The sequence below is a fragment of the Pelophylax lessonae genome, assembly GCF_965119305.1.
Source record: "Pelophylax lessonae genome assembly, chromosome: 2".
Classification (NCBI taxonomy): domain Eukaryota; kingdom Metazoa; phylum Chordata; class Amphibia; order Anura; family Ranidae; genus Pelophylax; species Pelophylax lessonae.
The window spans coordinates 663,951,010-663,977,785 of NC_138769.1; the positions used below are offsets into that span (position 1 = coordinate 663,951,010).

Here is a 26,776-nt window from a genome sequence, read left to right on the forward strand (position 1 = left end):
CTCTGAATCAGAGGAAATGGACACCCTGGGCCTTTTTGTGGATCGATCAGCCACCAGCATCTGCACCTGAGCAGCAAGGTTAGCCACAATAGTAGCCAGATCAGCCCTCTCGGGGGAAGCAGCAGCAGCCCCCTGGCCCCCTACCAAGGAGGGAGGAAACTTGCTTTCCTGAGAATCCATGCCCCAGTAACTTAGGAAAAAAAAGGAGTACTGCCCCTTTAAGGTCGCGGCGATCGCAGCCCACCGCACTCACAAAACACACTGACCCACCGGGCTTGGAATACAAAGGCAAGGAATACAGGAATGGAAAGTAAAACCTGGAGAGGTCACACAGGCTGCTGCTTCATCGATCGCTGTCCTCAGAGCAAAAGGAAGTGATGGGAGACTGACCGCCCCCATAAAGCCTATGTAAGGCTACACAAACATGGCCGCCGGCCGAGGCTGTAGAGGCAGAAACACTGACATGTGGCCCGAGCGATCGCCGCCAAAATGGCGGCGTTTGGCGCCAAAACGGCGCTCTCACCACACAGGATCAGCCACCACAAAACTGTCACAAAAAAAATGGCGGTCGCCGCACAGTATGCCCACAACATGTCTCACAATCATGTCCTTCACAGCACACAGCATGTCACACAGCCTGTTACACAGAGCAGAGCAGGAGAGCCCCCCGCCTTGCAGCCCACAGAGAGCAGCTATACTGACAGGGAGCTCAACATTATGCACAGACATGCAGGGTCCCACAGTCCCAGACTGACACCCAAGACAGACAGGTCCCCACATAGAAATACACTTACCATCCGGATGGCGTGGGGAGCCTGCACAAGCGATCAAACCGCTGCACTAAGGACAGGGAGAGTCGCAGCCAGGATGCAGTGGAATTGCGGTGCGAAACCGCATGGCGTCCAGTGAGGTAGCCACCTCACCGCAGCATCCCCGCAGCGGACATATTTGCCAGGGAAACCTAGCTGAACGCTCGATGGCAGGCTGGGAAGCCACTGGCCCTGAACCCCGGATAACCAGGGAGGCCAGCCCGAGACCCAGCACCGCACGATCATCTTCATCAGAAGACCTAACTAGAGCTGAAAATAAACAGCTAAGTAAAGAAAGAGAAAAAAACTCCAAATAAAATCAAAAAGAGAAAAGAAGCTGAGACTGAAAAGCCCCAGCACAGGAAATGTCTAACCTACTCCTGAGCTAGACAAATGAAACTGAGGTAGGAATGCAGGAAGCAGGAGGGTATTGACTGAGGGGACCACCCCCTGGGGGTGGGGTATGCTAAAAGCTTTGATATTAACATATTCTGTTGTCTAGCCACTCCTACGGAGCAAAGGTCAATAACCCTATTGTGACGAATATGAAGGGGCGGCGACTGTCGGAGGACGTAAGAGAAAAAAGGGCTCTGTTCCCCATTTGGGTGTAAACTGACAGCTGCTCCGTTTACATCCGGCTGCCCATAGAGCACAGCAGGCTGTGTCCGTGCCCACTCTGCACAAGCAGAGCAGACATGGACCTGTCATCCAGCCGCTCTGCTCAGCTGACCAAAACCAGATCCTGTAAAGAGGCTTTAGACTGGCACAGTAATAAAAGCATATTTAGTGGGTAAACGGACTATGGTACATGTGTTCTTTGTATAAAATGAGTTTAGGGCTTAGGTTTTTCTGAACCATGGACCTTGAAGTGGTTCTAAAGGCAGAAGGTTTTTTTTTTTATCTTAATGCATTCTATGCATTAAGATTAAAAAACCTTCTGTGCAGCAGCCTCTCTCAGCCCCCCTAATACTTACCTGAGCCCGTCTCTATGCAGCGAAGTTGCAGGAGTGTCTAAGCTGCCCTGGACTCCCCTCCATGTTGGCTTAGACAGTAGCACGGAGCGATTGGCTCCCGCTGCTGTCAATCAAATTCACTCAGCCAATCAGGAGAGAGGGGGGCGGGGGAGGGTCATGGCTCCATGGCTCAATGACTCAGCCTGGGTGCCCCCTCAGCAAGCTGCTTGCTGTGGGGGCACTCAACAGAAGGGAGGGGCCAGGAGCACAGAAGAGGGTTCCAAGAAAGGAGGATCCGGGCCACTCTGTACAAAACCAACTGCACAGAGCAGGTAAGTATAACGTGTTCGTTTTTTTAAATGAGACTTTACAATCTTTTCATTATTAAAAAACCTTCTATGTGCAGCAGCCCCCCCCCCCCAATACATACCTGAGCCCCATCTCGATCCAGCGATGTTGCATGAGAGACATGCTTGTCCGGGACTTTTCCTCCTGATTGGCTGAGACACACAGTGGCCACCATTGGCTCCCACTGCTGTCAATCAAAGTCAGTGAGCCAATGAGGAGAGAGGGGCCGGAGCCAAGCCGCTGCTCTATGTCTGAATGGACACACAGAGCAGCGGCTCGGGTGCCCCATAGCATTCAGACACACAGAGCAGCGGCTCGGGTGCCCCATAGCAAACTGCTTGCTATGGGGGAAATCGTCCGAAGGTAGAAGCCAGGAGCACCAAAGAGAGACCCGAGAAGAGGAGGATCTGGGCTGCTCTGTGCAAAACCACTGCACAGAGCAGGTAAGTATAACATGTTTGCTATTTTTAAACAAAACAAAACAAGACTTATCACTTTAAAGACTCTCGATGTTAGCACAATTTGTGCACATCCATTATCCAGTGCTTCAAAAACTATAGCCAATACTTAATCCCACATATTACAAAATGAAGAAAGCAGAGTGCTAGAGAGATAAGCTTATCGCTGTGTTTGCGCAGGTCCGCAGCCCATTTGTTTGAATGTGCTGCTGTAACAGAGGGAAACGCAGGGGAAAAGTCCCTGACCCTCTTTTTCAAAAATCGGCCACACTGACTGGTTTGCTGAGCTTGTGTAATTCAGTGACATAGAGTTGTGCTTTTTATAAAAATAATTTTCAATTCAAGAACAAAAAACAGCAGAAAAAGAAAGATCAATTATTTATGGATAGCCGCTGGAGGAAAATCAGCTTGATCTGGGTCATATCTTAAACCCGGCAGGTTTATTCCTTCATCTCTTGAGACATCAAAAAGCCGGCAGAGATTACATAACTTCTAGTTTTATACTGTATGCAGAAGGGTAGAGATAATTTCTGTCAAATGACTAATCCTTCGCTTCCATAACTAGATTTCTATTCAATTAATTTATTTCATAAAGAACACCCAGCGAATGAACAATCCTCAGAGCAGCAAGGTTAATGCGGATATGAATAGGCTGGAATTCTGGACTGAAAGCTATTGAGTAGAACGGTACATGGTAAAAGCATGTTAAAGAATTGTAATCTGATTTATGGGTATAACTTCTATTACATATTCATGGAGTAAAATACAGTAAGTGCACGAGTTTAGTATCAGACTGCATTTAAGCCTGCTACAGACACAATCTGGCCGACATTCGGCCTGTGTGTGTCACCAGCCTGTCCGACAGAACGGGCATGCTGGAAAACCAGCATTTGATCGGCATCCAATCAGCGCATGCAGCCAATGGCTGTGAGCGCTGACCAGTGTGTTCTGGCGGGGAAGTGGTCCCCCTGTCAAAACACAATAGCTCAGCGGGGAGATCACTAGGGTTGCACCGATACCGTTTTTTTTACCTGCGAGCATGAGTACCAAAAGCTTTGGTCAAATACTCACCAATACAGAGTACTGATACCTTTGCAGTGTGATTTGAGCAGGGCTTTTTTTCAACAGGAACGCGGGGAACGCAGTTCCAGCACCTCCAACACTAAATGTATGTAATAGCAAGGGGTGTGGGGTATGCTGGAGGGTCTATTGATGCTGGCTGCTGGGGGATCTATTGTCACTGGTGGGGATCTGTTTTTGTGTGAGGGTCAATTTCTGCTGGTGGGAGATCTATTGTTGCTGAGGGGTCTTATGTTACTGGTAGGGATCTACTGTTGACTATTGTTGCTGGCTGCTGGAGGATCTATTGTTTCTGGCTGCTGTTAGATCTGTTGTAGCTGCTGGGGATCTTTTGTTACTGGGTGTGATATTTTGTTGTGAGTGGTCCAATGTTGCTTTGTGGGGGATCTATTGTTGCTGGGGTGGGGTCTATTGTTGCTGCATGGGGATCTATTGCTGCTGGGGTGGGGCCCATTGTTCTGGGGCAGTCCATTGTTGCTGGGGGGGGGGTCCATTGTTGTGTGGGGATTCTATTGTTCCTGGGGAGGGTTCTATTGATGTTGGGGGATCTATTGTTGCTGGCTGCAGGGGATCTATTTGACTGCTTTTCTTGGTATTAACAAATTCCATACAACCTATTTAGCACCACATAATTATACTTGGCTCTGTATTCTCTAAAAGGGGAGGTACTGGGAGATGGGTAGAGGATGGAACCAAGTGCTCAGAGGTGGGTGGGGGTGGAGACAAGGGGTGATTCAGAAGGGGGGAGTTCCTGTACCTATTCTCTGAGAAATAAAGCTCTACATTTGAGCCCATACAAAATTAATGGGCTCAAGTCATACTGCAAAAAATGGCATGCAATTTGAATAGGAATGTGGTGCGATTCCTGTCCAAACCGCCATCTGAAACAAATGGAAAGGGAGGAGAAAGGCGCCAAGGAGCCCAATATAGTGTAGTAAGTCAGTTCTTTAATACAAATAGTGAAAATATATTGTATTGCACTCACATGGTGTAAGCAACAAAAAGCATGTCATGATCAGATGAGTACATAAGCATGGGCTGATGGATGGGGCGAATTGCTGGAGGCTGGGGGCAGAGAGCTGGTGGATGGGGCGAATTGCTGGAGGCTGGGGGCAGAGAGCTGCTGGAGATGTGGGAAAGACAGCCGCCTCTGGGAGCGGGGAACAAAGCTGTGCTAGAGGCAAAAGGAGCCCAAGCCCCAGCCGCATAGTTAGTAGAGCGACCTCCTCCTCCACGTGAAATGGTCGTGCATACTGGCCTCACAAATAGCTGTGTGTGTAGCAGCCATTTTGTACCTGTTAAGCCATTACATTTTATTTTTCATTTGCTTTTCTGTTTTTACTTTTATTGGTTGAACTATATGGACTTGTGTCTTTTTTCAACCTGACTAACTATGTAACTTATGTAAAAGGCATTCGGGACCAAAAAGCGACCCTGCAGAGACCTCCAATTTAACAAAATCCACACACAATTCATAAATCAGACACATTAATACTAAGTAGATATTTGAATGTGGAATATCATACCGAACACATCAAGGTCATACATGACTAAGCTACAGCATACAGAAGGGAAGATAGCAGTCTCCTACCTCCTGGGTGATAGGCTTATCAGAGATACCCTGTGTTTAGTATCCTTGGATACAAAATTGAATGCTAAACAATAATCTACCAGTTCCAGAATGCAGCCTGTACATATTGGAAGATATTAGTATAAAACTGTGTGTAAGGGAGGGCCATAATACAGTCATAAACACAATGGCCACTCCTCAGTCGCATAATTGGTCAGATGTTCTCTGACAACACCACCGCGCTATCAGAGCAAAGGCGGCTGCTCCTGAAGTTGACACCTCTCGTTATAGTGATTGTGAAGCAGTGTTAATTTTGGCAGAAAATTTCGATTTAGTTTTAGTTATAGTCTTTTGATTAAAATGCCATTTTAGTTGTAGTCGTATTTTAGTCTTTCGACTGAAATGCAATTTTAGTTTTAGTCGTATTTTAGTCATCTGAATTATTTTAGTTTTAGTCATATTTTAGTCGACTAAGATTTCCAGTACATTTTAGTAAAGAGCAACTGTCGCCAGCACAATGCCATCACATAGGGGTTTATTAACCCCTTGTGATAACAATCACGTACAAAAAAAATAAATAAAATTGAAATATTAAAACATATTCAAATTGCAAACGCAAGCCCAGGGTGCGTACGTGTATGTAAACTGCGGTCGCACCACACATGCGACATATTGCCACGAACGTCAGAGTGAGAGCAATAATTCTAGCACAAGAGCTCCTGGGTAACTCTAAATTGATGAGCTTTACCGGCTTTTAAAGCGTTGGCTATGGTGATTTTTGGGCACTATAGTTTTTGGCGATATCGATATTAAAACATGGAATGTTTGGTATCTATTTTCTCAATACAACCTCATCCTTTATATTTTAACCAAAAATGGGTATTATATGGTGTGATTGTGCACTAAAATTCGATTTGTTATATTTTTTTCTGGAAAATATGAGTTTAAAAAGCAGTTGCGGAAATATCACGTAAAAAGAATTTGCAACTATCACTTTTTTTTCTAAAGGGCCTCTGCTTTCAGAAAGTATATAATGTTCTGGGGGTTTATGAAATTTTATTGCCAAAAATTACGATTTTTACATGTATGCAACGAAGAAAAAGAAAAAAAATGCTCTGGAGCCGAATTGGTTAACCACTTAGGCCCCGGAAGATTTTACCCCCTTCCTGACCAGGGCCTATTTTGCGATTCGGCACTGTGTGACTTTAACGGACAATTGCGCGGTCGTGCGACGCTGTACCTAAACGAATTTGGTATCCTTTTTTCCCACAAACAGAGCTTTCTTTTGGTGGTATTTTATCACCTGTGTGATTTTTTGATCATGCGCTATAAACAAAAAAAAGAGCGTCAATTTTGCAAAAATAACAATATTGTTCAAATTTTTTTATATGAAATTCCCCCCAAAAAAATGTAAAAATCAAAATGTTTTAACATTTTAGGCCAATTTTTTTTTTTACCATATGTTTGGTAAAAAAAAAATCGCAAAAAGCGTATTTTGATTGGTTTGCGTTTTCAAAGGGAAAGATTTTTGTCATTTTTGTTGTTTTTTTGTTAACGCGTAATGGCGGCGATCTGCGATTTTTTTTTTTTTGCGGGACTGCGACATTGGGGCGGACAGATCGGACCCTTGACTGACATTTTTGACACTTTTGGGGTTACCAGTGACATTACTACAGTAATCAGTGCTATACATATGCACTGTTACTGTAAAAATGACACTGGCAGTGAAGGAGTTAACTGTATTGGAGAGGGAGGGGTGAAGTGTGTCCTAGGGGCGTGTTTCTAACTGTGGTTGGCTGTGGCTTGCTGTGTAAGAACAGTGATCAATGGTCCTACATAGTAGAACCGTTTGATCACCATTCATACACAGGGGAGACTGACAGGCGGCTTTGTTTACATTAGCCGCCTGCCTTTCTCCCGCTGTCACGGACGATCGCGAGTGCCCGGCAGACATCGGGTCCGCCGGGCACACGCGCAGGGGGGGTCCGTGACGGAGCGGGAGCGCGCATCCGGCGGCGAGCGCTCACTCCCAAAACCCTTACAGGCTAGCGACGTAGCCCTACGTCGCTCTGCCTGTGAGGGGCTGACTGCCGACGTAAATAGTCGTGCGGCGGTCGGCAATTGGTTAAGCAATTAAACCTTTAAATGGCCACCACTCCCTTTTTTACCACGGAAACTCCCAATCTCAGCAGTACCAACTATGATTTTAGAATAAAAACCAGTAACACATGCTGTCACCACAGACAGGGATGTCTAGAGGATTTAGGCTACACAGTAGCGTTCTTCAGGAGACACAGATGCTTTTTAGTTTGCATTGAAATCTTTAAGAGACAAGGTTAACACATTTAAAAATGGGGTTTAATAATGAAAAGAATGGTGCAAATAAAATATTTACAGAAAAAGAGTGTTACAAAGAAATAAAGAGACAATAAATTAATAGAAATAAAATAGGAAAATGCCATGTCCAGCGAATAAGCAAAAACGGTACAGTGGCTCTCACAAGTCCCGTTATGTATTCCTTGGTTTGATGTTAAAGTGGTTGTAAAGGCTAAAGGTTTTTTACCCTCAGGCATAAAATGTGTACAGCTCCCCCCTCAGCCCCCCCCTTAATACTAACCTAAGCCCGATCTCAATCAGTGATGTTTACAAGACACCGAGGCTCTCCTTGGTCTTCCCTCCTGATTGGCTGAGATTCAGCAGAAGCAGCAGCAGCCGTTGGCTCCCGCCTTTGTCAATGACAGTCAGTGAGTCCTATGGACGCAGAGAGCCAGCTCAGGAGCAAGCACACACACGAGTGCCCCCACAACAAGCAGCTTGCTATAGGGGCATGGGGGAGGGGCCCAGAGCACTGGTGGGGGACCCAAAAAGAAGAGGATTGGGGCTGCTCTGTGCAAAACCACTGCACAGAGCAGGTAAGTATGACACGTTTGTTATTTTTTCAATAAAAAAAAAATAATTCCTTCACAGCAGTGTTAATTTCGTCGACTAAAATGTTTTCGTCTACTAAATTAACACAGTTTTAGTCGACTAAAATATGACTAAAACTAAAACAATTCAGATGACTAAAATACAACTAAAACTAAAATGGCATTTTTGTCATAAGACTAAATATGACTAAAACTAAAATGGCATTTTAGTCATAAGACTATAACTAAAACTAAATAAGCTATCTGCTGCCATAACCCCAGTATTTAACGTCAAAGTAACGACGTATAACTGCAGCGGGTTGTCCGGAAGTGGTTAAAGCCGGTCACCGGCTCTACAAAACCCACACAAGCTGATGGTTACTACTGCAGCTAATTTTGGGGTATTAATGACTTTTTATTATCTATATTGCTATTTCAAATCAAAGCACAAAACAAATGGCCAACAATGGTTTTGTGTGAAGGACCTAGAAAAACAGCAATAAAGGAAATAAAAAACCATACATGCTCCGGATTCCTGACCCTTTTGAAAAAGTGGATGTTGTGATTGTTATGGAGTACACTGAGCTCGAAAGTAAAGGAGGTGTATATAGGTCCTTCTTCTACAAACGTTTATGTATTACACACTAATTTTAATAGATTTTAGAGCCCTGGTGCCCAACCTGCAGCCCAATGGTCACATGTGCCTTTTCTACTTGTTGTGCAGTCCTCAGAACCTCTCTACACACTATAAAGCCATCAACCATTTAATCAAAGGCTAACTGGAAACACAAAAGAGACCAGGCTTTTATAAACCATCATATGGAGTGATGAAGGATGTGTACATATGATTATAGATGTCTACAGACATGTGGTAGAATACATCCATTTGTGGTATAGCGATATACCCCCGAATAGGCAATGCCTATTGATGGCGTTATAGTGTGCAGTGTTAACAACACCTTTAGATTTGGCTCCCCCGGGATCTATTTATAATTCGTTTTTTTTTTTACTCCTTCCCCGTTTAAGTGGCCTTGGCGTCCACCCAGTAGACTCTTGAGTGTGGCGACTCTTATGTTTCTCAACAATTTGATCATATTCAACATATTTTGTACACCCCTCATTTGACCTCCTGAAGAAGGAGACTTTTGGTTCCGAGAAACATGTCGAGAACTCGGGGTCTGTCTCACCCCCAACCTTCAGATATGACAAAACTATTTGTGTTTGTTCAGACCTACCATACTAATGTAACGTGTATATATGGGCTGGGAGTGCAACATAGCTCTCACAGATGAAGTCCAATAATTATTTATTATGGGTCATGGCTGCCTGGTTTTCTGAAATGCACTTCAAATAACATGACTTTCCCTGGCATCCAGCCTACAAGGTATCTTAACCACTTAAGCCCCAGAAGATTTTACCCCCTTCCTGACCAGGGCCTATTTTGGGATTCGGCACTGCGTGACTTTAACGGACAATTGCGCGGTCGTGCGACGCTGTACCTAAACTAATTTGGTATCCTTTTTTCCCACAAACAGAGCTTTCTTTTGGTGGTATTTGATCACCTGTGCGATTTTTTGATCATGAGCTATAAACAAAAAAATAGCGTCAATTTTGCAAAAATAACAATATTTTCACATTTTTTTATATGAAATTCCCCAAAAAAAATGTAAAAATCAAAACTTTTTAACATTTTCGGCCAATTTGTTTTATGCTACATATGTTTGGTAAAAAAATCACAAAAAGTGTATTTTCATTGGTTTGCGCAAAAGTTATCGCGTTTATTAACAAAGGGAAAGATTTTTGTCATTTTTTTTTAATGCGTAATGGCGGCGATCTGCAATTTTTTTTGGGGTACTGCGACATTGCGGCGGACAGATCGGACCCTTGACTGACATTTTTGACACTTTTGGGGTTACCAGTGACATTTCTACAGTAATCAGTGCTATACATATGCACTGTTACTGTAAAATTACACTGGCAGTGAAGGGGTTAAATTTTTTTTGAGAGGGAGGGGTGGTGTGTGTCCCTAGGGGCGTGATTCTAACTGTGATTGGCTGTGGCTTGAGGTGTATGAACAGTGATCAACGGTCCTACATAGTAGAACCGTATGATCACTGTTTCTACACAGGGGAGAATGACAGGCGGATTGTTTACATCAGGGGGGGGTCCGTGACCGCGCCTCCGGGGGCGCGCGCTCTCGTTCCCTAGACCCTCACAGGCTAGCGACGTAGATCTACATCACTCTGCCTGTGAGGGGCTGACCGCCGATGTAAATAGTCGTGCGGCAGTCGGCAATTGTTAAGAGGAGCCATGTTATGTAAAAGAGCAAGAGTAATGTTGTTGTATATTCTGAGATTTAGGGGGTCCCTTAAGCCAATAAAAATAAGCAGAAAAATTCAAATTCTCCAGTGTAAAGTGTACAAAGGTACAGCTTACCACACGTGTATTTTTCTCATATAGTGAGAGACCTCACAGTTCAATCAATAACCCACTTCCCTCTCTCTATTTTGTGTTCTGGCTTATTGAATTCCTTTAAAACCTAATTTTCTTTCCTTCAAATGAACCAGGCAGCATTCTTTTTTCTAGGAAAAAAGAAATTGCTTAGTAAGCATTCTATTTAATTTACTCAAGAAAGTCTTAGCACCCTGTCTGATTATTGTGTACAATCTGCAAAGTCTCCGATTCTCTAATATACAGTATAATACTAGACTAATCTTCTATCATCTTTATTTTAAAAATGATGCTAATTCTAAGGTGCCAACCCATAGCAACAAATCAGAATTCATCTTGTACTTGCTTGACTTCAGAGTACTAATATCTGCTGCACGTATCACTCTTTTATTTTTTTTTCGCCTCTAAGAAGAGCAGATTAACCACTTAAGCCCCGGAAGATTTTTACCCCCTTCCTGACCAGGGGTTATTTTGCGATTCGGCATTGCGTGACTTTAACGGACAATTGCACGGTCGTGTGATGCTGTACCCAAATGAAATTGGCGTCATTTTTTTTACCACAAACAGAGCTTTCTTTTGGTGGTATTTGATCACCTGTGCGATTTTTTTGATCATGCGCTATAAACAAAAAGAGCAACAATTTTGCAAAAATAACAATATTTTTCACATTTTTTTATATGTAATTCCCCCAAAAAAATGTAAAAATCAAAATTTTTTAACATGTTAGGCCAATCTGTTTTCTGCTACATATGTTTGGTAAAAAAAAAAAAAAATGCAAAAAGCGTATTTTGATTGGTTTGCGCAAAAGTTATTGTGTTTACTAACTAAGGGAAAGATTTTTGTCATTTTTATTGGTTTTTTTTTAACGAGTAATGGCGGCGATCTGCAATTTTTTTTTTTTTTGTGGGACTGCGACATTGCGGTGGACAGATCGGACCCTTGACTGACATTTTTGACACTTTTGGGGGTACCAGTGACATTACTACAGTAATCGGTGCTATACATATGCACTGTTACTGTATAAATGACACTGGCAGGGAAGGGGTTAACTTTATTTAAAAAGGAGAGGTTAAGTGTGTCCCTAGGGGCGTGATTCTTACTGTGATTGGATGTGGCTTTTCATGTAACAGCAGAGATCTACGGTCCTACATAGCAGGACCGTATGATCGCTGCTGTTACACAGGGGAGAAAGACAGACGGCTTTGTTTACATTAGCCGCCTGCCTTTCTCCCTCTGTAACCGACGATAGCGAGTGACCGGCGGACATCAGGTCCGCCGCTCACACGCGCGGGGGGGGGCCTGTGGCAGCACACGCTCACTCCCTAGAGCCTCACGGGCTAGCGACGTAGTACTACGTCACTTTGCCTGTGAGGGGCTGACTGCCGACGTAGATAGTCGTTAGGCAATCGGCAAGTGGTTAAAGGGTTAGTCTACCTTTATCAAAAAAACTGTCTATGCAGGTAAGGGGTTTCCGTAGATCATAACAAACCATGCAGCTGACTAAAGATGAATAATGCCCTTGCTATAGGTATAGGCCATTTACATACCTCATAAAGCTTGACTGGAATACTACCAGGACGTTGCTAAGTGAGGCCTAGTCATCACTGCTCACCTCCACCATCACAGGAGTGAGCTCTCAAATGCTGAGCTCAGAGCTACTTCATCATGAGAGAGTGGTTGAATCAGAGAAAGAGCTCACTCCTGTGATGGTGAAGGTGAGAATTAATGACTAGGCTTCAACTAGAAACATCCTACCAACGTCCTAGGATGTTTCTGGTCAGGCTTCATCTGATACATAAAGGGCCTATGCCTATATCAAAGGCATTATTCATCTTTAGTCAGAGCTGCATGGTTAGTTTTTATGCCCCTTAAGGGGGTATAATCACTATGTGTAAAATACATAAGTGTTCCATATAGTGACCCTGGTGTTGAGTTATTCACTTTAAAATCACTACAGAGGTCAAAGGGGGCACTTTTTACATCCGGAGGAAAATAGATTTAATAGAAAATATGGAATAGACTCAAGAACTGGTTCTCACCAACTCCATTGATTTAAAAAGAGCTGAATGCATTCCTAAATGCAAAAAATATAACTGATTAACCACTTCAATACTGGGCACCTTTACCACATTCCTGCCCAGGCCAATTTTCAGCTTTCAGCCCTTTGAATGACAATTGCGCGGTCATGTAACCCTGTACCCAAACTAAATTTGTATCATTTTGTTCACACAACTAGAGTTTATTTGGGTGGTATTTATTCACCAGTGGATTTTTTATTTTTGCTAAATAAACAAGACCTAAACTTAAAAAAAAAAAAAAAAAAAAAAAAGCATTTTTCTTTGTTTCTGTTATAAAATTTTGCAAATAAATAATCGTTCCTCACTAAGTTAGGCCAAAATGTTTTCTGCTGCATTTCTTTGGTGAAAATAACCCAAATTAGAGTTTATTATTAAGTCTGTAGGAAAGTTATAGAGTCTACAACCTATGTATGTGTGTGTGTGTGTGTGTGTGTGTGTGTGTGTGTGTGTGTGTGTGTGTGTGTGTATATATATATATATATATATACAGTCAGGTCCATAAATATTGGGACATCGACACAATTCTAATCATTTTGGCTCTATACACCACCACAATGGATTTGAAATGAAACAATTAAGATGTGCTTTAACTGCAGACTTTCATCTTTAATTTGAGGGTATTTACATCCAAATCAGGTGAACGGTGTAGGAATTACAACAGTTTGTATATGTGCCTCCCACTTTTTAAGGGACCAAAAGTAATAGGACAGATTAACAATCATAAATCAAACTTTCACTTTTTAACACTTGGTTGCAAATCCTTTGCAGTCAATTACAGCCTGAAGTCTGGAATGCATAGACATCACCAGACGCTGGGTTTCATCCCTGGTGATGCTCTGCCAGGCCTCTACTGCAACTGTCTTCAGTTCCTGCTTGTTCTTGGGGCATTTTCCCTTCAGTTTTGTCTTCAGCAAGTGAAATGCATGCTCAATCGGATTCAGGTCAGCTGAATGACTTGGCCATTGCATATCATTCCACTTATTTCCCTTTAAAAAACTCTTTGGTTGCTTTCGCAGTATGCTTTGGGTCATTGTCCATCTGCACTGTGAAGCGCCGTCCAATGAGTTCTGAAGCATTTGGCTGAATATGAGCAGATAATATTGCCTGAAACACTTCAGAATTCATCCTGCTGCTTTTGTCAGCAGTTACATCATCAATAAATACAAGAGAACCAGTTCCATCGGCAGTCATACATGCCCACGCCATGACACTACCACCACCATGCTTCACTGATGGGGTGGTATGCTTTGGATCATGAGCAGTTCCTTTCCTTCTCCATATTCTTCTCTTCCCATCACTCTGGTACAAGTTAATCTTGGTCTCACCTGTCCATAGGATGTTGTTCCAGAACTGTGAAGGCTTTTTTAGATGTTGTTTGGCAAACTCTAATCTGGCCTTCCTGTTTTTGAGGCTCACCAATGGTTTACATCTTGTGGTGAACCCTCTGTATTCACTCTGGTGAAGTCTTCTCTTGATTGTTGACTTTGACACACATACACCTACCTCCTGGAGAGTGTTCTTGATCTGACACACATACACCTACCTCCTGGAGAGTGTTCTTGATCTGACACACATACACCTACCTCCTGGAGAGTGTTCTTGATCTGGCCAACTGTTGTGAAGGGTGTTTTCTTCACCAGGGAAAGAATTCTTCGGTCATCCACCACAGTTGTTTTCCGTGGTCTTCTGGGTCTTTGGTGTTGCTGGGCTCACCTGTGCGTTCTTTCTTTTTAAGGATGTTTCAAACAGTTGATTTGGCCACACCTAATGTTTTTGCTATCTCTCTGATGGGTTTGTTTTGTTTTTTCAGCCTAATGATGGCTTGCTTCACTTATAGTGACAGCTATTTGGATCTCATATTGAGAGTTGACAGCAACAGATTCCAAATGCAAATAGCACACTTGAAATGAACTCTGGACCTTTTATCTGCTCCTTGTAAATGGGATAATGAGGGAATAACACACACCTGGCCATGGAACAGCTGAGCAGCCAATTGTCCCATTACTTTTGGTCCCTTAAAAAATGGGAGGCACATATACAAACTGTTGTAATTCCTACACCTTTCACTTGATTTGGATGTAAATACCCTCAAATTAAAGCTGAAAGTCTGCAGTTAAAGCACATCTTGTTAGTTTCATTTCAAATCCATTGTGGTGGTATATAGAGCCAAAAAGATCAGAATTGTGTCGATGTCCCAATATTTATGGACCTGACTGTATATATATATATATATATATATATATATATATATATATATATATATAATATATATATATTGATCAATCCTGATGGATCTCATATCTTGAGGCCCGAAAATGCCAGAACAGTACAAATATCCCCTAAATTACTCCTTTTTGAAAAGCAGACAGTCCAAGGTACATGCAAGGGGCATGCAAGGTTTTTTGAAGTTTAATTTTTTTTTTTTTGTCATTATTTTCTGGAAAATTAAGAAATTGAAAAAAAAAAAGGAACATTTTTATTTTGTTTACATACTGTCACCAGTGCATTACATCGTCATATAACTGGTGTGGTGGTGATCAGGGACACTGACTGATGACAGTATGAAAAAAAAATTAAAACATTTTCATTGTTTTTTTTTTTTTTTTTTTTTTTTCAAACAGGCTGTGACCAGAGCAATATAAGGTTACCACAGTAACATTGTAATACTCTAGGGAAGTAATTTTTTTTTTTTTTTTTTTTTTTTACACAACATGATTGCTTATAGCAGTGAATTTCGTTGCTATAAACAAGCATTTCAGTGAATGAAACTGATTCATTCAGTTTATTTATTTGTGATTGGCCAGAGCTAATCACATGGTACAGATGGGCTGTGATTGACCCTTTCTGTACCATGTGATCACATTGACTAATCATAGCTAGCAACATAACTGTACACAATAGATAGTATGAAAGAAAGCAATCCTTTGTTTACAGCTGTTATGCGGTCACATGGTACCGGCAGCGAGCTGGTACACTGATCAGTCAACAGCTGTGTCTGCTGGACACAGCCGGTGACAGATTGCACCGCTGAGTGGTGCCTTTGGAGAGGATGCTCCTCCCCCAAGGCCTGCTTCCATTTTTGCATATAGGAATGCCGGGTATGGGCAACATAAGGTCCGTAATGAGAAGAAGTTGAGAAATACGGGAAATTATACCTTTAAAGAATAGCCTTTCTAAACAAATTTTTTCAAATTCTGTCAGGTGAGAAAATTAGAGGTTAGTGATATAGGATGTACTGTCATATTTGTAAATAATTAAAGAAGACCTGCCTGGGTAGGTCATGAGCATCCTGTAGGTCCTGGAAGGTCTGCAGTATTCCAGGTCTAACATCCACTAACTACCCAAAGTGAAACAAGGCCTTTTTCATCAAAAGTGAGCACCTGTGAGGTCAAAATATCCTGGACATTGGGTATAAACAGAAAGGAAGTAGCTAATGAAGCAGCATAGATAAGGCAGTATAGAAGTTTGGTGCGTCACCAAAGAGCATGTAGAACTGACATAGGTCCTCACAATCGTGAAGCATCAAGTGGGGCATCAGTACTCCACAACATAGTTCAGGTGGATAGGGACAAACCACAGTTTCTTAACCTCCGTGTAAGCATGAAGGGTATACCAAGAGGCAAGAGAGCGTAGCTTGGTTGCCAAGTAATACCTAGCCAGGTTTGGGAATGCAAGGCCACCTTGACCTTGGAGAGCATAGAGGACAGACTTAGCCATTCTGTGGCTTTTATAATTCCAAAAAATTTTTAGCAAATTGGTAACAAGGTTCTTATGGTTCGAGGACAAAATAGGGAAAGGCAGCACCTCGAAAAGATAGAGAAATGTAGGTAGGATCTCCAATTTGACTTGAACTACTTTAAACGATATTCAGAGGCACTGAGAATTTTCATACCCTGCTTTACACTACTTCATAAATACCATCCACCATGCGTGATGTTCAGAGGAGGAACAGAACTCTCCCTAGACTTCTCAACCAGTGGGTGCTGCTAAGTGCATTATGCTGCAAACTAAAGAGGGAATGGAAATAAAAAAATAAAAAGTATAGTAAAGGTATTTATATAAGGCCAACAAATTATGCAGAGCATTACATACTTATCCATTCACCTTTGTCCCCCCCAAGGAACTTAAATCGAAGGTCCCTAACTTACATGCATGCACACATACCAAGGCCAATTTAGACATAAGCAAGTTAAATTACCACAATGTTTTTGGAGTGTTGGAGTAAACCGGAGTTCCCAGAGGAAGCAAATGCAAGCACAGGGAGAACATGCAAACACCATGCAGATAGTGTCCTGGCTGGGATCCGAACCAAGGAATCCAGTGCTGCACGGCAGAAATGCTATATAAATCCTTAACTTGATGATTAGGTAATGCACTGCTTTGTTAAATGAAGTAACTGCTAAATGCTCCTCTTTGTTCTTGACCCTTTTTTTAACTACTAAACACCTGGTTATCCTGCTAGTATTCCATGCTTTATGTAGCATTCTGACCAAGCCAAGCATGAAGTAGATCAGTTTGCAGAAGCTGAAGCAGGTCAGTTTGCGTCCCTTCAACTTGTTGTTCAAAGTACCTGTAGCCCCATACTTAGCTTTGTTATCAGGCCTGTAGGAAGGAGTATGGATTACAAACGGGAAAACCTTGTAGAATGCATTGGGGAACAATTCCCACTGACACTGATTTCACTTTATTGGACATGCTCCCTGCATTCAAGAAGAGGGAAGGGCGAAGAGGCCATGCAGTCACGTGGTTGTGGAATCAAGTAGCTATAGAACGTTTATTTTATTATTATAGCATGCTTTTTTCTCATTAACTTTAACATTTCCACATTTGGACCTAAGCGCCAATCTAGTCTAACCCAGTAATAAGTAAATACATATTTCTATGTGAACACTAAAGTAAAATTATATACTATCACATTTTGATCTTTAACCACTTGCCGACTGCCTAACGCCGATCTACGTCGGCAGTCAGCCCCTCACAGGCAAAGTGACGTAGGGCTACGTCACTAGCTTGTGAGGGTCTAGGGAGCGAGCGCGCGCCCCCGGAGGCGCGCTCCCGCTCCCGCGTGGTCACGGACCCCCCCGCGCGTGTGACCAGCGGACCCGATGTCCGCCGGTCACTCGGCGATCGGCGGGGGAGAGGGAGAATGTCAGGCAGCTTGTGTAAACAAGCCACCTGTCATTCTCCTCGCTGTAAAGACACTGATCACACGGATCTAGTATGTAGATCCGTTGATCAGTGTCCTTACAGCTCAAGCCACAGCCAATCACAGTAGAAAGCACGCCCCTAGGGATACACACAGCCCCTCCCTCCCAAATAAAGTTAACCCCTTCACTACCAGTGTATTTTTATAGTAACAGTGCATATGTATAGCACTGATTACTGTACAAATGTCACTGGTAACCCCAAAAGTGTCACAAATGTCAGTCAAGGGTCCGATCTGTCCGCCCCAATGTCGCAGTACCGCAAAAAAAAATCGCAGATCGCCGCCATTACGCGTTAAAAAAAAAAACAACAAAAATGACAAAAATCTTTCCCTTTGTTAGTAAACGCGATAACTTTTGCGCAAACCAATCAAAATACGCTTTTTGCGATTTTTTTTACCAAACATAGGTAGCATGAAACAAATTGGCCGAAAATGTTAAAAAAATTTGATTTTTACATTTTTTTTGGGGGAATTTCATATAAAAAATGTGAAAAATATTGCTATTTTTGCAAAATTGACGCTCTTTTTTTGTTTATAGCGCGTGATCAAAACATCGCACAGGTGATCAAATACCACCAAAAGAAAGCTCTGTTTGTGGGAAAAAAAAGGACGCCAAATTTGTTTAGGTACAGCGTCGCATGACCGCGCAATTGTCCGTTAAAGTCACGCAGTGGCGAATCGCAAAATACCGGAACCGGAATGGGGGTAAATGGTCGGAATGGGGGTAAAATCTTCCGGGGCTTAAGTGGTTAAGCAGCATTAAAGTGGTTGTAAACCCTTATTTATTATTATTGTATGTTAGTATGTAAAGTCAGTGTATGGTGGAACGTGGAGGCATTTGTCCTATAGACTTTGTTTGATTTTAAAACAAGAACTAATCCAAAGCATTTCCAGAGATCCAACACACAAAGAAGCACTGCATAGCAGCACTGCTTTATACGTTTGCATAATATACTGATTATCTATATTTCTCAGGAATATGTATTTACACTTCCCAAACGTTTTCCAGTAGGTGTATGTACCAGGGGTCTTCAGAAAGTTTCCACACTTTTTTATATTTAATAGAGTTAAAAAAAGTGCAGAAACTTTTTGAAGAACCCTCATATGTCCTTCTTACAACTGTTACATACCTGTTCTGGTAAAATATATACAACAGTTTAAAAAACAGATACATTTCCGGCACTCCAGGAATAGAACTGTCACATTTGCTTGTTCTTTCAACCAAACTGTCAAACCATCAAATGGCTGGTGTCATAATTGATCAAATGTGCAGCACCATGGCAGTTGCAGATCAAACATTTATCTAATTCAGTGTTTGAAGACCCACAAGGCACAAAACGATCCTCAGCAGAGAGGGAGAGGACCCCACCAGACTCACCGCTCGCCGACACAAGCACCTGCAATCACCAGGAGAATCTGCACTACACGTGTGGCAATCAGGAAGCTAAATGATCCAGGAGTCAGCACCAGGGGATAAGGAGGGGCTCCACAAACATGGCCGCCGTGTATAGGAATACACAAGGCTACAAAAAAATGGTGGCTCTGCGCAGCATTTTGGAACCCAGAAATCAGGAGACCAGGCCTCAGGACAGATCCAGGCAGGACAGGGGGTCCTGGCAGGTGCCCCCACCAGGTACAACCCCCCCAGCCAGTCAAGTGCCCGGTCGCCGGCGGCGCACACCCCATCGCCAGTTAGCGCCCTGCCCCCATCCCAGGAAAGTGGCCAGGCCACCCCAAAATAATACATCCCCTGCGTATGTGGAGAGGGGGGCAGGATGAGGAACTTGGCAAGGGGAGGGGGGTTGCCTGCAGAATGGGAGGGGAACCCGGGGATCTGACCGTCCCAAGGAGGGGCCCACATCCACCCTAAAACCCTCCAGGGGTAGAGGGGGGATAGCTACTCACCATACCAGGAACCAGGTGGGCACCACTCCAGACAGATCCTCCCCTCCATCGAAATTGGGGGGAGGGGCAGTCGGCCAGGTGGAATACTGCGACTCAGGCCGAGGACGGGTCATATGCGAACTCGTGAGACGTTTAACTCACAGGACCAGCCCCCATCCATTGGGGCTAGGTCGCGGCGGAGCTAGCGCAGAGGTGAGGCCTGTGCGCACTCGCTGGCCAGACTGGGGGGGATCCTCTGGATCTAGATTATCCAGCCCGTTGCCCAATCCCACAGTTGATTGTAGATCTCACAGGAGAAATCCAGGAGGAAAAATGTTCTATCTAAAAAATTTTGCCAGGACCAAAGATCCCAGCAAGGAAATAGGTCCCTACTCATGAGTAGGCAGAATAAAACTGAGTGACTATAGCAGGAAGAGGGAGTAAACCCACTGGGACTGCCCATGGGTGTGCCTACTGTCCTTCTCCTGTAGAGGGCAGCATAACTCAATGGTCAAGAATGACAGGAGCTGTGTCCGTTAATGAACGAAAGAGAAAAAACTGTTTGTTTGGGGAATAAAGGTCTGCTTTAAGTGCTTGTAAACCCTTACATATACTCAGAGAAGTGAATGGCCTCGTGTGGAAGGTAAAGAGATAAAAAGAGATATAAAGAGATGAAACCAATCCTCCTATATAAGTTGTACCTGTTTATTTGCAGCCTTTTCTCTAAAGCGGCTCAAAGTCCAGTATTTATACAGCTTGTCTGGGGTGTCAGAAAACAGGGGGCAGAGCTAAAGTTACTCTCTGCAGAGCTCAGTGAGGAGAGCTCCCTTCCCGTCAAATTTTTTCTCTTGGTTTCAAGGAAATTTGTCAGAAGTGATTCATGCTGATAGCAGAGGAATGAAGCAGCAGACAGAAATGACACTTATTGCTCTTAATTAAATACACACTATAGAGGGATATGCTTTGTTCATATTTCATGTCAGAGGTTTACAACCACTTTATAGAAATTATGGGGATGAAAACACAGACTATTTGCAATAGAAAATGTAGGCTGGAATCTGATTGGCTGACACAAACAACAAAAGCATATGTCTTTCCTATTTCATTCACAAACAAATCCCACTGTGTGTAATAAAAAAACTTCCAGGGAACTATTAGGTGATAGATTGAACTTGAGGCAGATATAAATGACCCTGGCTATGCATTCAATTATTAAATGTCATTTTTTAAAATAAAAGCAGTGCAAGTACCCAAATTTGATTTGGTATTAGCCTTTTTGCAGATCTGTGTAAAAGAGCTTAGACTGGGAGGGTGAGAAGCAGCAAAAACCAGTTGTGCTACAGTGATCATGTGCAAAGAAGGGATATGTTGATTGGATGAGAGAGCAGAGCATCACTAAAATTAGTTTACCAGTTTGCTACTTCTCCTTTCCCTGTCCAGTCATAGCCTGGGAGAAAATGGGGGAATATGATCTGTAAGTATTGCTTAAAGAGGAGTTCTATTCTCCTATGTACAAATTGTAAGTCAGCAGCTATAAAAATTGTATCTGCTGACTTTTAATAAACCGCCATTCACCTGTCCCACATTCCAGAGCGGTGTCCACCCTAGCCATCTCCTGTCTCCGGCACCGACATCTTAACTGTTGGCTTGTGGCTTCTTAGCCGGGCTCCCACTGTGCATGCGCAAGCCACGCTGAACATTGTGAATGGCCCCACAGTCTTCTGGGACCTGTAATGTGTCCCAGAAGACTGAGGAGGGTGGGAGGAGAACTTCTGCTCCAATCGCATAGGCGATCGGAGCGGAAATGTCCGAAACAGGTACCCCCCCCCCCCCAATCCCTAAAAGTTTAATTTCATAAACTGAAGCAGGGGAGGAGGCTTTAAAGCCCTTTTGGGTAAAGCTCCGCTTTAACTGCAGAAAAGAAAATGCAGGTCTTCTGCCCTCTCAGGGCTGTGCTGTGGAAATCTCATAACTGGATGGGCATAATGGCAAATCATTTGGTAGGTATAACAGCTTTCATATATGTATTTTATCTGTGCATTTAGCATTTTGCTAGGAGCTCAGCTTTAACACAATACAGGGTAGAGTGCTGACAACCCCCACCACCCCTTTATTTGACGCCAGAAGACAGAGGTGCCGACATGATCCAGCCACCCTCTGGCAAATGCTAGAGCAATATGAGCATAAACACAGATAGCTTCACCATATACAAAAAGAGTGAACTTCATGTGCTGGAATATTTAACTGAAGGAAACCAATGTAGTAGTACTATAGGTGGCTGAGGCCTGTGGATAATTTGGCTTTGTTAAAATACAGTTTTATCTATACCTTTGAAGCTCACAAAATAGCCCTTGCCATAAGGGAAGCACTGGGTATATTTTATATTACTTCAAAAAGTTAGGATGAAAACATGTTGCCAATTACTCACTTCATGAAGTGCTTCATTGTTGATGTCTCGAAGATCCAAGTGTCCAATCTTCAGCAATTTTCCTGATAATAGACTTGTACTGACAAAACCTGAAAAGAGTCAGCAGGGAAGACAGCTTAGAAAACATTAAATGCTTGGCTCCTGTGTGAAGTTTAATCACTCTGCGCTTCAAGTCATTTACATGACCATTTTTATTTCCTCTAACATTTCACATGCAGCTTGTTTTAATATTTCGTTTTAAAAAAAGGACCCATACATCAAATGTGTGATGAGAATACAAAAAAATGCACAGCACGGTAGCTTTCATTTTATTACTGCGGCAAATCTACACCAAATATTGCTTCGCCATTCTTCGTTACTTTTGGTCACATAAATCTAGAGATCGCCTTCATGGTTCCAACTGAACACAAGGGAGCAGACATAGCAGCCCCCCCCCGAATGCTTATTTTTCCAAATGATGGGTGCAAGCTGGTGCCTGATTATAAAAATGGTAATGGAGTGTGGACAAACCCCTGCCTTCAGTTTTATCAGTTTAATTGAAAACAATTGTAATCCACCAAAAGGATCCAAACCAGGAGATCCACGATCTCTCTGAGAATATGGCTCCCTGGAACCAAGTGCCACCAACTCGGCTACATGACACTTATCACAGTATTTATACATACCTTAAAGTGGGACTTTAGACAGAAAATTAATAGAAAACATTCAAAATAAGTGCCTATACTCTTTAAAATCCAGTAATGCACTGCCCCACTCTGATTTGCACATGCTCAGTTGCTCTCTATTCTGGGCACGGTGCATAAAATTAGAACCACTAGAGTACGATCAGCTGACAGCTTTAAGATTTACTGTTACTAAAGGGGGAAAAAAGCAACTGGAATGACTGTGTGGAGGGAGCACAGATTAGAGAGGGAGAGCGGGAGAGGTGACAGGACAAACTCTACTACTGGGGAGACACAAAAGAGTTAAGCGTAAGCCAGCCATACAGGATTCCTTTTTTTTTTTTTCAACCAGTGTATTGAACAGAAAACAATGAGCCAACTCCCCCATTTACACACTCAATGGAATCCTCCCCGCTGAGCCTATGTATTCTGGCAGCAAGGAGCCTTCCACACTGACAGAATACAATGCTCAGTGTTGCCAGCTATAGTCAGCGGGACTTGACTATAGTTCAGCAAAACCTGACAGGCTGGTTGTACGCAAATTAATATATTGATCAACTTGTGTACAACCAGCCCATCCATACAGTACATGGACGGTGTCAGTAGGGCAGTGGATGGTGTCAGTGATTCTTTATTTTTCTACAATTTAATTTGTTTTTCATTTTTTCCCAATGCGTTTTTGGGGGAGGGTGTGGGGGCAGTGGACAGTGTCAGTAGGGCGGGGGGGATGGTGTCAGTAGTTTTTTATTTTGTTTACAATTTTATTTTTTATCTTTTTTTTTACAATTTATTTTTTAATATTTATTGATATTTATTTTGTTTTTTTTATCAGCCCTGTTGGTGGGCTTTGGTGAGATATCAGGGGTCTAAACAGACCCCTGCCATCTCTCCTTTGATACAGAAAAAGGAACTGAGGACAAAGGTTCCCAAGTCCTTCTCAGCAGCCTCAGCACTGAACCTGAATGGACAGGAGACAGAGTCTCCCGTTCATTCATAAATTGAAGAAGAGTAAACACAGTTTACTCTGCTCAGTTAACACAGAACAGAGGAGCGATCGGTAGCGAACGCTCTCTGTGTCCAACTGAGAAAAGGAAGGAGCCAGTAAATGACATGTTTACCAGCCCCTTCCTCCCCTCTCCATCCTGACAGATCCCCCCAGCAGCTCGTGGGAGAGGAGAGGAGGAAAGCCGGCAGTGGGAGAAGAGGGGGGGAGCAGAGGAGGACGAAGGAGCAAGAGGAAGACACAGAGGGGGTCAGAGGAGGAGAACAGGGAGCCGGAGAAGCATGGGTGGTGGAGGAGGAAAGGAGCCGGAGAAGCATGGGTGGTGGAGGAGGAAAAGGAGACAGGAAACAGCCAAGGATCGGTGCGGCGGGAGGGACAGCTGTGAGCACCGATCTCCCGGCATGGTTTTTCAGCTTACAGCCGCGGGAGGGAGAGAAGGAGAAGAAGCTGTGAGCTAAAAAGCCATGCCGGGAGATCGGTGCCCACAGCTGTTCCTCCCGCTGCTCCGGCTGTAAACCAGGAGATCAGCCATGTGGGTCACAGTACCCCCCTCGGGGGCCTGTGTGCAGTGAACACCCTGCATACATGGCTGATATGCCACTTACTGCCTCCATAACGATGGCTCACACAGCTGACAGTCTGCAATTGTGACCGGGAAGACTACCCTGAAGTAAAGCGTTCTGAAAGCGAGGCTTGAAGCGCTGGTGGAGTGCAGTGTGGAAGGTATGACGTCGACTGCGGTGTGAAGAATGGTCTATGTGGACAGCTTTACCCCGGATGCCTGCATACATGTCCCTCTTTTATTAATCAACCATGTGAATTGCTAAATATTGTACCTTCATTAAATGTAACCATATTGCTACACTCTCTTGTGACATGACGCTACTTGAATATCAAGACATCGCTTGTTTAGCAAGTCAAAATTTATTTAAAAATTTTGCTTGTCTTGCAAAACGCTCTCAAATCAAGTTACTCTCAATCCAAGGTTTTACTGTACATGAAATAAATAAATAATACCTTTTAGTCCCATTCACATTATAAAATGCATCATCTGTGGGCATGTTTTCCATGCAAAGGGCAGGTCATTAATTTTAGTGGACTGTTGCGACTAATGCGGCAAAGAAGCCCAAGTACCATTTTGAGCTTTGGTGCCCTGTGAATGGTCCTGCAGCCTCATAGGACACATGACTGCAAGAGGGGAAAGGACAGGGAAAGGAACTAGGCAAGTTTTGCGAAAGTAGGAGCGGGTAGCAATAAAAATCAGTACTCACTTCCCCCCTCTCCTGAAAAAAACCTATAACTCAGTTACAGGCTGGAGGGGAGGGGGCGGACCAATGAGACTTAACTTTTTGAGCAAAATTAAACTTCAAAGTATATTGTGACAGGAAGTCAGGTAAATCTGTGGATGTAGTCACAGACAGTAGATACATTTCCACCTGGTTTAGAAAATTCACCAATTACTTTAGGGTGTCGGCTGCAAAGGTAGCCAGAACTGTCTAAGGACGTTGAACAGACTTCAGCTATTCAGAATGAGGAAATTAAGGCCTCTATAATTTGTCCAGAGGAAGTCTAAGGATTGCTGCCTCCTGACGCTGTGTGAGCTGGGGATAGGAGGACAGTCAGATGTGTGCCCCCTGAAGCTGTGTGAGCATGGGGAAGACCTCCTGGAGCGATGTGCGCTGAGGAGGGTAAAAAGTGTGAAGACTACTCAAGGTGAGGTCTTGGACTATTTCTATGTGGAAAGAAATAAATGCACTGTTTGCTATGTGAAGAGACAAGCAAAGGAATGGTTGCTATGTGAAGAGACAAACAAAGGAATGTGTTCTATGTGAAGAGAAAAGGGACATGTTCAATGGACATTTGTTGTGTGAAGAGAAAAAACATGGACTATGGAGTGTCTGCTGTAGGATCAGCAAAGTTTGCCCAACAGTAGGTTGGAGACAGACTCCGTAGGTAGGTTCCTGTATGTGAGAAGGTAGCCGCCCACCGTGGCAAGGATTTGTTTTGTGTTTTATTTTATTTTGATATTTTTGACGCTTGCAGTCTGGTGAAGAAAATTGCATGAATAAACCAAACTGTTTGCAACCACTTCTCGGCTATCTCCCTGTGTAACAAACCCCCTCAAGGGGTCATCCATACCCGCCACCGAGCTAATCTCCCACATAATATAAAACCATTTTTATTTTTTGTTAGAGTAGGGAAGGGTTGACACAACTGTTAAGACATTTTTGCCGCGGATGTCCCCATGCAGAAAAGACAGGAAGAAAGGTAAAATTCGCCCTTAGACTATTGTCACCAGAACAATTTTCCCCAGTTTAAAATGCCCCCATTTTTACAGTTCTGGTTCAAAATGTTGCGTTTTTCCTTATTTTTATACTTGGTAACAATGGTCCCCAGGACAAACTGAGTGAGTCGACATAGACAAAAAAAAAAACCTGAGAGAGGTTCTAAGTGTTTTAAAAACACTTTAACATGAAAAATATATTTGATTCTAGGTCCACTTTAACCTTTAGCATTCTATTAATACCATTTACTGACCTAAAAGCCATCTTCTCAGATTTTCTGGATACTTTTTTGTAACTATGAGTCAGAGTAGTTAATATTATAGATGAATTGTCTTTGTACAAATGCTGTGGTTAGTAAATGTGAACATTTATCACACAATCAAATGCCAGAGAAGCCCCAGACAGCTGACGGTCGGTCGATTGTGGCTTTCAATTATAGCTTAGTACAGTTAAAGTCTGCAAGGCCCAGCATTTATCTTAATGAGGTAAAATAGATGTCAATTATTTCCCACTGGGTAAACTTGGATTTCATTTACAGAGCACTGTAGTACAACAGAAGGTAAAATCAACTACTATAGTTGAACATTTTTTTATTTTAAAAAAACTGACAGAAATTTTACAACTCTAATGCTAGGTTCACATCTATGCAGGTTGT

General features: G+C 43.0%; 1 protein-coding gene across 3 annotated transcripts in view; it reads right to left on the reverse strand.

The window, feature by feature from the left end:
• ELMOD1 (ELMO domain containing 1) overlaps positions 1–26,776 on the reverse strand; it is a 235,826-nt gene that overhangs the window by 148,854 nt on the left and 60,196 nt on the right. For all 3 annotated transcript variants that reach the window (XM_082244719.1, XM_082244717.1, XM_082244718.1), the window contains one exon: positions 22,172–22,260. In XM_082244719.1, coding sequence (XP_082100845.1) covers positions 22,172–22,188 — 17 coding nt within the window. In that variant the 5' untranslated portion in view covers positions 22,189–22,260. Of the gene's footprint in view, positions 1–22,171; positions 22,261–26,776 lie in introns of those variants that run through there.